Genomic DNA, 12989 nt, shown 5'->3' on the forward strand with positions numbered 1-12989 from the left:
GTTCACGGCCTCCGTCAAGATCCCAGCATCGCAAGGTTATGTCTGGCGCTGCTGGGATCGTGACGGAGCCGGTGTACACTGGTAACTATGATACACATCGGGTAACCAAGGGACCTTAGTTACCCGATGTGTATAATGGTTACCAGCGTTCACGGGCTCCGTCAAGATCCCAGCATCGCAAGGGTATGTCTGGCGCTGCTGGGATCGTGACGGAGCCGGTGTAGAAGCAAGCGATATCCTAGGATGTTGTGAGTGTGTGGATGTGATGTGTGAGGTGTGTGTGAGAGTGAGTGTGATCTGATGTGTGTGTGTGTACTCACCTGGGAGTCGGAGCTCCGTGTCAGTTGGGCCAGAGCGAGCGTGCATTGCGTGAGGGGGGCGGGGCCTGCAGAGAGCTGGGGCGAGAGGCCAATCCGTGGGGGGGGCGGGGCCATGGCGAGCCCAGCGGCCAATCAGCTTTGTGTTACCGTAAGGACACAATTTTGGAGCATGACTGACAGACAGACAGACAGACAGAATAAGGCAATTATATATATAGATGAGGTAACGTGTGTCTGAGGTAAGAACCATACAGGGTATAGAGGCTTTCAGTTTAATGGCATCTGCAAAATATAAAGCACCTCGAACTCCACATTTCTCAAGGTTTTTACTTTAATGTTTTTTTTTGTTGCAGATTTTCTCTCCCAAAATTTCAATGTGCAGACGTTGTGGGTTTGCTGCAGTTATTTTTTATTTATTTTTTTAATAAAGGTAGCATAGTTCTGTCACATTTCTTTATAGTCTTCTCTGAAGAACTTCACCCATGTATAAGGTCACACAAAAAAAAAAATAAAAAAAAAACAACAACAAAAAAACTACTGGTGTCTTGATTAATGGTGGTCATAGTCTTCAGGCTTCTTGTGGCTCTCCAATTTGGTTTGTTGACAGTACACAGTCATATGTGTAACTACCAGCAGAATGTGCTGCATTTTACAATAAAAAGTTATAAATAACATGATATAAACAAGTGATTTATTCCGTCATATACATCAGCGTTGATCTGTGTCGGCATTCTCATCTTCCATGGACTGGCTTGACTTCATCCACCCTGTTCTTATGCACCTGGAATGCCGGCGTGACCCATCGACCGCATGAACACTGTTCTCCGTACCAGTTGAAGGAACCCAGTTTGGCATTACACTTGGGACAGAGAAGCTGCAAGTATTACAAAGACGTGTGAATCAGATACATGTGGACTTTGTATGAGCACAGTGATATTTACTTCTTAAAGAGGACATTTAAAAAAAAAAAAAAAACACAAAACGCCATTTTGTGTCAATATTTTCTGAGACCTAAAGCTTTTTTTCCCCTTCTGTTGACGGAGCTGGTGCATGATGTGCTAACATTTTGTTGTATATCTTTCGATCATTCTATACCGCATATTTTGAGGCATCGCAAACAAACATCAGTTCTGTATAACAATCACCATCAAAGTTAATTACTTTTTTATTTTGTTAGACAAGACTTTTTTTTTACATTTCTTTATTTCTAAACTGGGAAATGCTGAGTAATTTATTTTTATTTAAAAGCACTTTTTTATTTTTTTACTGTACTTATTAGTCCCCTTAGGAGAAGTAAAGGACCACTCCAGCATTTGTTTGTTTTTTGTTTTTTTAGCACTGGCTTGTGCTTTAATTTAAGTCCCCTGTCTTATACTCTTTCTCCGGCATCATCACCTTTTCCCAACAATGCTCTGATCCTGCAGCACCATCTTGTGACAGCAACTTCTGACTTGCAGTAAGTGAGAAGTTACATCACAAGCTCCCCATGCAACTCTGCGACAGCCAGAGCAAGGCCAAAATGAAGCTCTCGTAGACTTGTATTGAATTGTGACCTCCAGCGCGCTCCATGAAACACTGGAGTAGCCTGCAGGTAAAAAAAAATCACCAGAGACCGGCGCTGATAAAAGAGGAAGATGGCGGCAGGTGAGTGTAAGACAAGGGGCAGGGGACTTGCATTTAAAGAACCACTCTCGTGGGGAAATAAAAAAAAAACAAAAAAACGCTGGAGTAGTGCTTTAAACCTCTCCTCCTTTGATCACATGTACTATATACTGCAATATACCAATATTGTACAATATAATTAAAATGGGCTTCAGAGGAGGAGCAAGGTGCCAGTGTCGAGGGTCTTATACATGCCCCCAGAAAATTGTCAATTTAAATGTTAGCCTTCATAGATTAACAGCGGCATTTCAATTGCTAAGCTCAACCTGATTGCTGCAGTTATAGGCAGATGCTGGCTGTACAACACAGCCAGGTACAATGTGGACTCAGTTCCTGAGCCGGCTTCTAACACCCACACCTGACATAGGATGTACCATTACATCCTACATGGGGAAGGGGTTAATGTTTTATTTTTTTACTGTACATGTATGTGTGACAAGAGAGACATCAAGAACACTCTTATGTATACAACTATGTGTAAAGGACACCGGCATAGAACAAACCTGCAGTCTATACATCCAGGATCCATATACTGAGAGGTGAGGAGCTTCTATTTAATGGGGAATACCCACTCAGAATATGGCACTTAACATTTTTTTTGTAGTGTGCATACTGGAGAAAGCTTAGTAAAACACAAACTGTACTCCTGCCTTCTGATCCTACACTACACCCAGAAAGCCATCTGAGAGCGTCACCCATACAGGCCTCCACCACTATACAGTAATACGATGTAAGCGTCGCTCACACAGCTATAATTTCACCCGCTTCTCCAGGATCTCTAATGGCTATGGCACATCTAATAGAATCGGGCTGACAGATTCATGGTGTTTTTTTCTGAATGTAAGGGTTGTGGCTCACTGATTTTGTCCACGTTTTTCATTTTGGCTCACTGTGTATTTGAGTATGACATATCTGGTTTGAGGCTATAAAATTCTAACATATAGCAGCAAAAGAGAATTATTAAAATGTAACTTTTAATCCTTATGTATAAACTCACATACAACCAATAAGTGAACAAAGTGCAAATAGTTTATTAAAAATCACCGACAATACATATGGCTCTAGGTGAAAGCATCATGGGTCTGAGCATGGGTCTAAACTAGAGTTGAGCGAGTACCTAACTATTTGTACTCACTATACTCATAAAGAGTACCGTCTAATATACTCTTATTCATTCTGCATAGCGTGTGCAATGCAAATCAATGAAGAATACGCGCAATTTAACGAGTAACCCAAAGTCCGCACTAGTTTTCCCCATTACTTGCATTGCACACACTATTCGGAATGAATACGTGAATATTAGGCTATGTGTGCACTGGGAAATGGAATTTTCTTGAGAAAATTCCGCATGCTCTCAAAGATTACCGCACCCGCGGTAAAAAACCGCGGCAAACCGCACCCAAAAACCGCATGCGGTTTGCCGCGGTTTGACCGCGGTATTGTTCGCGGTTTTGCCGCGTGCGGGTTGGGATGTGCTTTATTGCATTCAATGCAATAAAGCACATTGAAGAAAAAAAAAAAAGTCATTTAATTCTGAGATAGTAGATAGATAGACAGAAGAATAGATAGAGGGATAGATAGACAGACAGACAGACAGACAGACAGACAGACAGATAGATAGATAGATAGATAGAGGACAGATCGCTACATTTCCCACGGTCGGCAGTGAGTTCACATTACCGGCCGTGGGAAATGACCGGTAATTACCTCTGCTGTCTGCTGCATTCATTCAGCGCTGTGTCTGTGACAGTCGCGGCTGGATGTAAGCAGCGCAGGACGTCAGAGCTGTGGATTACGCCGGAGCTTTGGTGCGGGAGGGGTTAATAAAATGGTGAACGAGGCTTGTTTGTTTTATTTAAAATAAAGGATTTTTCGGTGTCTGTGTTTTATTCACTTTACTTACGGGTTGATCATGTCAGCTGTCACATAGACGCTGCCATGATCAAGCCTGGAGTTAATGGCGGTGATCCACCACCATTAACCCCTTGTATTACCCTGACCGCCACTGCTACACGGCGGCAGGAAGAGCCGGGGACACGCCGATGCTGCCGCATAATGCATGCGACAGTACCGGGGCAGCTGCGGCTGATATTCTCGGCTGCGGGAGGAGGGAGGGAGGCGGGGAACATTAACCCTGCCCCTCTCCCTCCCCAGCCTGAGAATACCGGGCCGCCACTGTGTGTTTACCTCGGCTGGACGGTAAATATACAGCGGAGCCCACGTTCTTTGTTTTCTATATTTCCGTTTTCTTTCTATGTGTGTTCCATGTGTCTGTGTCCTGTGTCTGTGATGTCTGTGAGTGTGTGTGTGTGTGTGTGTGTGTGTGTGTGTTTACTCTCTGCACGGCTTCCTCTTCCTGTAATGACATCACTTCCCTGCAAAACCGCAGACAGGCGATGTACATTACCGGAGGTAAACCGCGAAATACCGCAGGGAATAACGCAGGAAAACGCAGTGAACCGCACAGAATTTGCTTCCTGCGTTATTCCCTGCGGGATTTCACGATTAACATTGGAGTCAATGTAGTGAAATCCCGCAGCGACGTGCGGAAAAGAATTGACATGCAATTGTTTTTGCTGCGGGAATCCCGCAGCAAAACATGCAGCTGTCAAATTCCGCCTAGTGCGCACAGGATTTTTTTTGCCCATAGGTTTTGCTGGTGATTCACTGCAGAGATGTTATGAACATTTTCTGCAGCGAAACATGCAGCAAAACCGCAAAAAATCCGCGGTAAAATCCGGTAAGTGCGCACATAGCCTTAGACAGTATTCGTTATGAGTATAGTGAGTACAAATAGTTAAGTACTCACTCAACTCTAGCCTAAACATCCTATGGATGTCTTTGAGCCTATGAAGCAATTCTCCTAATGAATCGTGGTGGAGGAAACGCGTTAGAAAGTGAACAGGGCTCAATATGGCCATAGGTGTTGTAGTATCAGATGTGTACTGCCCTTGGGAGGCTAGAGTCTTGGGAATTTTAAGACCAGATGATTAGCGATCATAGGGAGTGTTCAGCATACAGATGAAGTGTGACCCTGCTGCCCTCCTTCATGACTCCATCACCTCTGAATCCTTTGACTGGGTGAGACCACCCCAAATGTTATATTGATCTATACATAATCAGCATAAGGATTACATATTGATCTATTGTCCGATTCTGATCAGTAAGAGTACGATATTGATTGTCTTTTTAAAAATTACATGGACAACAATCAATGTTGACTGAAGAGATTAGATGATGCTACTAGAGTAGAGCGATGTTCAAGGTTCGCCAATTTCATGTTCGAGTGATTTTGGAGGGTGCTCGAGATCGAACGCGAACGCGAGCTTTATGCTAAAAGCTCGATAGCTCGAGTTACGTTCGAGAACAGTTCGATCAGCAAAAAGCCAGGCTATTTACTAGCTGGCTTTTCACTTTAATAGTGTGAGTCACTGTGTGCTTCACACTATTATCTAATTTCAGCGTATAGTGTGCAGGGGCTGCGCGTTTAGATCAGTGCTGCTGGGATAATGGCGATCGCCATTTTTTTTTTCACTAAGCGCGCGTGCAGTGGGGCGGGCCAGCATGTCAGCCAATCCCAGACACACACACAGCTAAGTGGTCTTTTTTGCCAGACAAGCAAGGGCATGTGTCATAGGCTGTCCATGTCACATGTCCTTGCATTATAAATACGGACATTTTCTCTCACGGCGCCATTATCTGCTTTCTGCGTGTAGGTGTCAGTCACCGCTCACGCAGCTCCTGGCGCCGCTCCGGATGTGTACGCTACACACACAGCGCTCTACAGATTAGGGACAGAAGTTTATTTCAGTCCTTTTCAGGGCTCATTTTCCCGGGCTCAGAGCCATAGGTGACAGTCAGGTCCGTGGAAACGCTGTATACAGCTTCAGATAACAGCGTCTGTGTACCTAAGCTTAGGGAATTCCTTGCTGCATTTCACCATTAGGAGGGATAGAAAGTGAGGCTTCCTTTCCTGTCCACTGACCCAGAGAACACGGCCACTGTACCCACCTGCCCACTTTTGCCACGCTATTTTTATAGCAAACAGTGCTGGACATAAGTGTCATCCAAAAAAATGGCTGCTCTACTAATTTTGTGTCCCACTGGTGACAAGCATTTACCAGCCCCTCTGCATTAAACCCTGATGCACATTTTGCTACGCTATTTTTTATAGCAAACAGTGCTGAATATAAATGGCATCCAAACAGTGGCTGCTCTACTAATTTTGTGTCCTACTGGTGACAAGCATTTACCAGCCCCTCTGCATTAAACCCTCATGCACATTTTGCTACGCTATTTTTATAGCAAACAGTGCTGCCAGTATTAGGGCCATAGTTGCATTGTCAGGGATAGTCAGTGTTGGTTGTTAAGCTGCCAATAAAGCTAGATGACCTCTGCAATCTACACCACCTCTCAATTTTTGCTACCACATTTTAAGGGACTAATCTTGTCGCTAACAAAATGTGTGGCAAAAGGACAGATGCTGGTGGAAAGGGGAACAGGCGTGTTGGAAAAGGAAAAAAGTTTGTGTCCGTGGGGAAGGTGGCAAAGCTACAATAACATCTGCTGAAGATAGGCCATCTTACAGCAAAAGTAAGATGTCTACTACTTTCTGTGGACAATCCGATGTGCTCCCATTTTGAAGGATCCGAACAACTGTAAGAAAGGTAGATGATGCACAAAAAAAAGAACATGCTTGAATGGATCTCAAGTGCTCCAACAAGTGCCCTCTCCTCCACCTCAACTACCACATAAAAAAAAAAAACCTGTCCTCTGAGTTGTCATCCCAATCACAATTGCTTTCTCCCAGCTATCAAGTCTCCACCCGCCCTGCACAGTATGGTGGAACAGAGATGGCTGAGTCTGCAGAGCTGTTCAGTCACACTATAGCCTGGGAATCAGAGGTCTGCTCCCAAGCTACAGTGAATACAGACCAGGAAATGGTCTGCAGTGATGCCCAGAACCTTTGTGACTATGATTCAGGCCGTGAGGACCAAGTTTGTGAGCATAATGTAGACCCTCATTCCCAAACTGTAACTCCTGTTGGTGGAGACAATGAGGAACATACTGATGACGATGAGACGCAGATACCAGATTGGGATGACAACTTAAATATTCGGTCAGGGCAGGAAGAGGCTAGGTCTGAGGGCGAGGGAAGTGCAAACACAACGCTTGATAATGAAGTTCCAGATCCCACTTACTGTCAACCCACAGTCAGGCACTTGAGGAGGTCAACAGAGGCGGTGGAGGAGGATGCAACTGACGACGAAGTTACCTTGCGCCTTCCTGGACAGAGTCGGAGTACTGGTAGCACGTCTACAACTGCATCCTCAGCCACCACTCTGCCTCTGAGCACAAGTCGGGGTGGCTCAGCAGGTCGCATAATCTCTAAGCCTTGCCTTGCCTGGTCCTTTTTTGACCTTGCAAAGGATCTCCCAAATCATGTGATCTGTAAAATTTGTCGGGAATCTATAAGTAGAGGCAAAAAGCTCACCAGTTTGACAACTTCTTCCATGAATCGTCACATGAATACCAAGCATAATTCCCAGTGGGAAGCTCACTGTGCTGCAATGCGGCCTAGCGTAGCGGGCCAACCACCGCCTGCCCCTTCCAGTGCATCCGCGTGCTCTTCATCTTCTATTACTGGGGGGACAGCTGTCACACATGGTTTTCCAGCACAACTTCCACCACTGTAACCGCAACAGGCAGTCTGCTTGTTAGATCGTCAGTTGGTTTGGAAGGGGAAACAAGTGCGTGTGTACAGCTCTCTCAGACATCAATAGCACCAACATTGGTTGAAGGCAACATCATGTCTACGCCTGCACTTTCCTCACAAACCTGCATTTTTCCAGGGACACCCTACTCACCACCATCTACACACAGCAGCCAGATCTCTGTCCCTCAGATGTGGACAAATAAAAGGCCATTTCCTCCGACCCTTGACAAAGCTAAGAGGTTGACTTTATCCCTCTGTAAGCTCTTGACTACGGAAATGCTGCCTTTCCGCCTGGTGGACGCAGAGGATTTTCGAGACCTTATGTCCGTTGCTGTGCCCCAGTACCAGATGCCCAGTCGCCACTACTTCTCCAAGAAAGGTGTGCCTGGGCTACACCAGCATGTCGCACACAACATCACCGCTTCCTTGAGAAACTCTGTGTGTGAACGGGTGCATTTCACCACCGATACTTGGATCAGTAAGCATAGAGAGGGGCGTTACATGTCGCTGACTGGGCACTGGTAACTATGGTGATAGATGGAGAAGGGTCTGCTGAACAAGTCTTGCCGTACCCACGACTTCTGCGTCAATCCTCTGTATGTATAAGTTCCTCCAACGCTTCTGCCTCCTCAACCTCCTCTGGGTCCTCCACCTCCGCCCCAAGCCTGCCTGGTCAGGCCACCAGCGTTGTAACTGCGCACAAGGAATCACGCACACCTCCTTACTATGCTGGCAGCAGAGCGCAACGGCATCAGACGGTCTTTAGCTTGAAATGTTGTGGAAATAAGAGTCACACAGTTGACAGCTGTCCGAGTTTCATAAATGGTTGTCTCCACTCAACCTGCAGCCAGGTAAGGCCGTGTGCGACAATGCTGCAAACCTGGGTGCGGCCCTTCGCCTGGGCAAGGTGACACACGTGCCTTGTATGGCTCACGTGTTGAACCTTGTTGTCCAGCAATTTTTAACACATTATCCCGGCCTAGATGGCCTTCTGCACAGGGCACGAAAACTGTATGCTCACTTCCGCCGTTCAACCGCCGCAGCTGAGCAACTTGCATCGCTCCAGAAGTCTTTCGGCCTGCCGTTTCATCGCCTGAAATGCGATGTGCCAACACGCTGGAATTCGACTCTCCACATGTTACAGCGACTGTGGCAGCATCGCCGAGCACTGGTGCAATACGTCATGACGTATAGCCTGGGCCAACGAGATGCAGAGGTGGGGCAGATCACCCTGATGGAGTGGTCTCAGATCAAGGAGCTATGCACCCTTCTGCACAGTTTCGACATGGCGACGAATATGTTTAGCGCTGACAATGCCATTATCAGCATGACAATTCCAGTCATTTTCATGCTGGAGCACACGCTAAACACTATTCGGAGTCAGGGGGTGGTTCAACAGGAAGGGGAGGAAGTACATGAGGATTCATATCCGCAAGGGATAACAACATCACCAAGGTCCAGACGTTCATCATCACCAAGGCGGCAGGCATGGGACGGTGGGGGAGAGGGATTAACAAGGGCACATGGTAGCAGGCGAAATGTTGAGGAAGGTGCAGGAGAACATGAAGAAATGGAGGACGAACTGTCCATGGACATGGAAGACTCAGCAGATGAGGGAGACCTTGGTCAAATTTCAGTTGAAAGAGGTTGGGGGGAGATGTCAGAGGAAGAAAGAACGGTTAGCACCTCAATGCCACAAACACAGCAAGGACTTGGTCCGCATGGATGCGCAAGACACGTGAGCGCCTTCTTGCTGCACTACCTCCAACATGACCCTCGTATTGTCAAAATTAGAAGTGATGATGACTACTGGGTTGCCACACTATTAGATCTCCGGTACAAGTCCACATTTTGTGAAATAATTCCAGCCATAGAAAGGTACGCACGTATGCAGGAGTATCAGCAACAGCTGTTACTCAATCTTAGCTCGGCTTTTCCACCAAACCCCAGTGGTGCACGGAGTGAATCTCCCAGTTGTAACTTGACAAACATGGGATTGTCTCGTCATCAACAGTCTACCCATACCAGCAGCACCGTATCTGGTGCTCGTAACAGCAATTTTATTGAATCCTTTCATAATTTTTTTAGACCATCCTTTGAAAGGCCAACAGAGACTAGAAGTCTGACACATAGTCAACGGCTTCAGAGGATGATACAGGAGTATCTCCAAATGAACATCGATGCCATGACTTTGCAACTGGAGCCTTGCTCATTTTGGGCATCAAATCTTGAAAAATGGCCTGAGCTCGCCACTTACGCCTTGGAGATCTTGTCGTGTCCAGCTGCCAGCGTTGTCTCTGAACGTGTCTTCAGTGCTGCTGGGTGTGTGCTGACAGATAAGCACACGCGTCTGTCCAGTGACTGTCCAGTGACAAAATGAACAAGTCATGGATCCGCAAGGACTTTACTACCCCTGTGTCATCCTGGGGAGAGTAAATGCTTGTGTATTTGGAATGTGCTTGATGCAAATGTACTTGTCAAGTTTGCAACTGGGGCACAAGTGCTGCCACTGAAGTGGTGTCTATGGCCCAATTTTTGGAAAAAGAGAGACTCCGCTTGGAGTAACCCTTGCTGTGTTTTTAAAAATGAGCCAAGATGAACAAGTCATGGTTCAGCAAAGACTTTGCTACCTATCCCGGTGTCATCCTGGGGACGGTTAAGGCTGGCGTATTTTTACATGTGCTTGATGCAAATCTACCTGTGAAGTGTACAACTAGGGCACAAGTGCTGCCACTGAAGTGGTGTCTGTGGGGCCCAATTTTTGGAAAAAAGTGAGAGTCTGCTTGGAGCTCCTTGCTGTGTTTTACATGACTTTAGAAGGGCAAGCCATGCCTATATCTGTCTCTCCTCTTTTTCCTCGTCCAGCTGTTTAGTGTTCGCATGAGTATTTGTCCTTATCCCTTTCCCATGTGTTTGTGTTGTCTTGGGAGTTGTTTGCACCTTTTGGACAACTTTGAGGGTGTTTTCTAGGTGTTTTTATGTGTTTGTGATTGCCTCCCATTGTTTCCTATGGGGTTCGAGAGTTCGACGAATGGCTCGTTGAACGGGGCACCATTCGATGAACCGAACTCTAGGGGGGGTGGCTCATCTCTAGATGCTCCATTTGAATTTGAATTTATGTGATACGTACTATTCTGGACATCCTGAAAAGAGGTTGCCATGTTATATGATTTTTAATAAGAATGAAAAGAAGAGTAGAAAACGCCAGCTTACCGCTAGTAGTAATTGCTCCAGACCAAGATGGGAGTCCACCGCACAGACCAGCATAAAAAAAAAAGGAGGGGGGGGGGGGGGAGGTCCAGCAAGACAGGCAAAAGTATGTAATAAACTTTTTACTGAAAAATATTTAGTAGTCTGACAGTGTCAAAAATGTTATTTAAAGGAGTTATCCGACATACACTCCAAAAAAAATTGTAAGCTAATCTGTGCTGTATTGTCATATAAATCACCCCTACATTGTTATTTTTTGTTTTTTAACTTTTGTTCCTCTTGAATTCACCCTTTATTCTCTGCAGCACCTTGTTTACATTCAGCTCCAACAAACATGACAATTTCCTGTATTCTTGGTTGCCAAACCTCAGTCAGAGCTGGCACCACCCAGCCTCAGTGTCCAGAAACGCCCCCTGCCCTCCCTCTGCACATTCAATGGCTGTCAGTATTCTGCCCAGCACCTGACCTCTCAGCATGTGACAGAGCAGAGATCCAGCTTCTCTCATCTGTGACACAGCAATTAGCTCACATCCCATCCACAATGGTAACAGAAAGAGTTGTTACATGTTCCTCACCCCTTATAGATAAATGAATACTGTGTAAGGCTATGTGCGCACGTTGTGTACTAGCCCTGCAGAAATTTCTGCAGCGATCTGAAGAGCACACGTGCGCTTCAAATCGCTGCAGAAAATGTCCGTAGAGAAAAAAAAAAAGCCGATTCCATGCGCTCTGCCTGCAGCTCCTGCCATAGACAGAGCAGGAGCTGCCGGCAGAGCGCACGGAAGAAGTGACATGTCACTTCTTAGAACACGCGCTTTGGGCAGCAGCCGAAGCGCTGCGCTCTAATATGCCACGTGCGCACGGCCCCTGCACAATCTCCATAGACTGTGCAGGGGACGCAGGACGCATGCAGTTACGCTGCGCTACAAAGCGCAGCGTAACTGCATGTATTTACGCAACGTGCGCACATAGCCTAAGGCAGACTATATATAGCACCCAATGTGAGTCTATAGTAGATATATACGCCATGTATGTATGGTACATGTGTGCGTGCATGGTTTGTGTCATATAGTTATGTGTATACATATACATATATATATATATACATACACATACATACATATACATACATATATATATATATATATATATATATATATATATATATATATATATATATATATATATATATATATGCACATAGATTCTCCAGGCTTATCCCTCTATGTGTCACTATATGAATTGACACATTGGGCTCCGAATGTGGAGTGTGCAGATTGCATACGACTGGTCACATGACCATTCATTCTGACTGTCGACAACTGTGTCTGCTGCATGTGATGTGAGGATTCACATATCTACACTGTGTAGCAGCAAGCAAGAAATAGTGCGATAATAATAATAATCATCATCTACAATAAAATATAGTTACTGCAGATTTTTGTGAAAAATCTTGACCACTATTTTTTCCTTGGTCTCCATGATATTTTGGTCATGCTGTCATACATCACAGCATGGCTATGTCACTACTAGCATGATGCAGGTCTGTAAGGTGGCTTTCATTTCCGCACTGTCTCGTTCACCGTCTGTCTCTGTCTGTCTCTAGCTTTCCGTCTCTTTTCTTTCCCTGTCTGTCTCTCTCCATCCATCTCCCCACTGACATCTTATTACCTCTTATACTAACACTGTCCTTTGTTACTATAGTAACCAATCACAGCTGAGATTAATAAACTGTAGTTCCAGGCTCCATTCACTCATTCCTCCGTCCTGTATTGCACGTTCAACTGAACGATAAATGCCAATATAATTGAAAGCAATGATCTGACGGCTCACTCCTCCATTATTCTCCCTGTGCTTATGAGCTTTGATGTCTCAGTGCAGAGGGCACAATGATGTCACTTCAACGCACCCTCTGCAGACCAGTGCCAAACATTCAGGACACCTGCTGCGAAGATTGGAGCAGCGGGAGAATGGGGAGAGATGAGTAATTTTTTTAATCATTAGGTGGAGCAGCCATTATACTGTTTTGATCTGTGTAGGGGCCAAAATATAGTTTGCTGGGCTGTATGAGGGGGACATTA

At 45.5% G+C, this 12989-nt stretch overlaps 1 protein-coding gene across 1 annotated transcript in view; it reads right to left on the reverse strand.

Moving 5' to 3' along the window:
* Positions 1 to 633: 633 nt before the first annotated feature.
* The window catches only part of DUSP12 (dual specificity phosphatase 12), a 96348-nt gene continuing 83992 nt past the window's right edge, over positions 634 to 12989 (reverse strand). Inside the window, exon 7 of the mRNA XM_075320925.1 lies at positions 634 to 1194. Coding sequence (XP_075177040.1) covers positions 1054 to 1194 — 141 coding nt within the window. The 3' untranslated portion in view covers positions 634 to 1053. The remainder of the gene's footprint in view (positions 1195 to 12989) is intronic.

Source organism: Anomaloglossus baeobatrachus, chromosome 8 (genome assembly GCF_048569485.1).
Source record: "Anomaloglossus baeobatrachus isolate aAnoBae1 chromosome 8, aAnoBae1.hap1, whole genome shotgun sequence".
NCBI lineage: Eukaryota > Metazoa > Chordata > Amphibia > Anura > Aromobatidae > Anomaloglossus > Anomaloglossus baeobatrachus.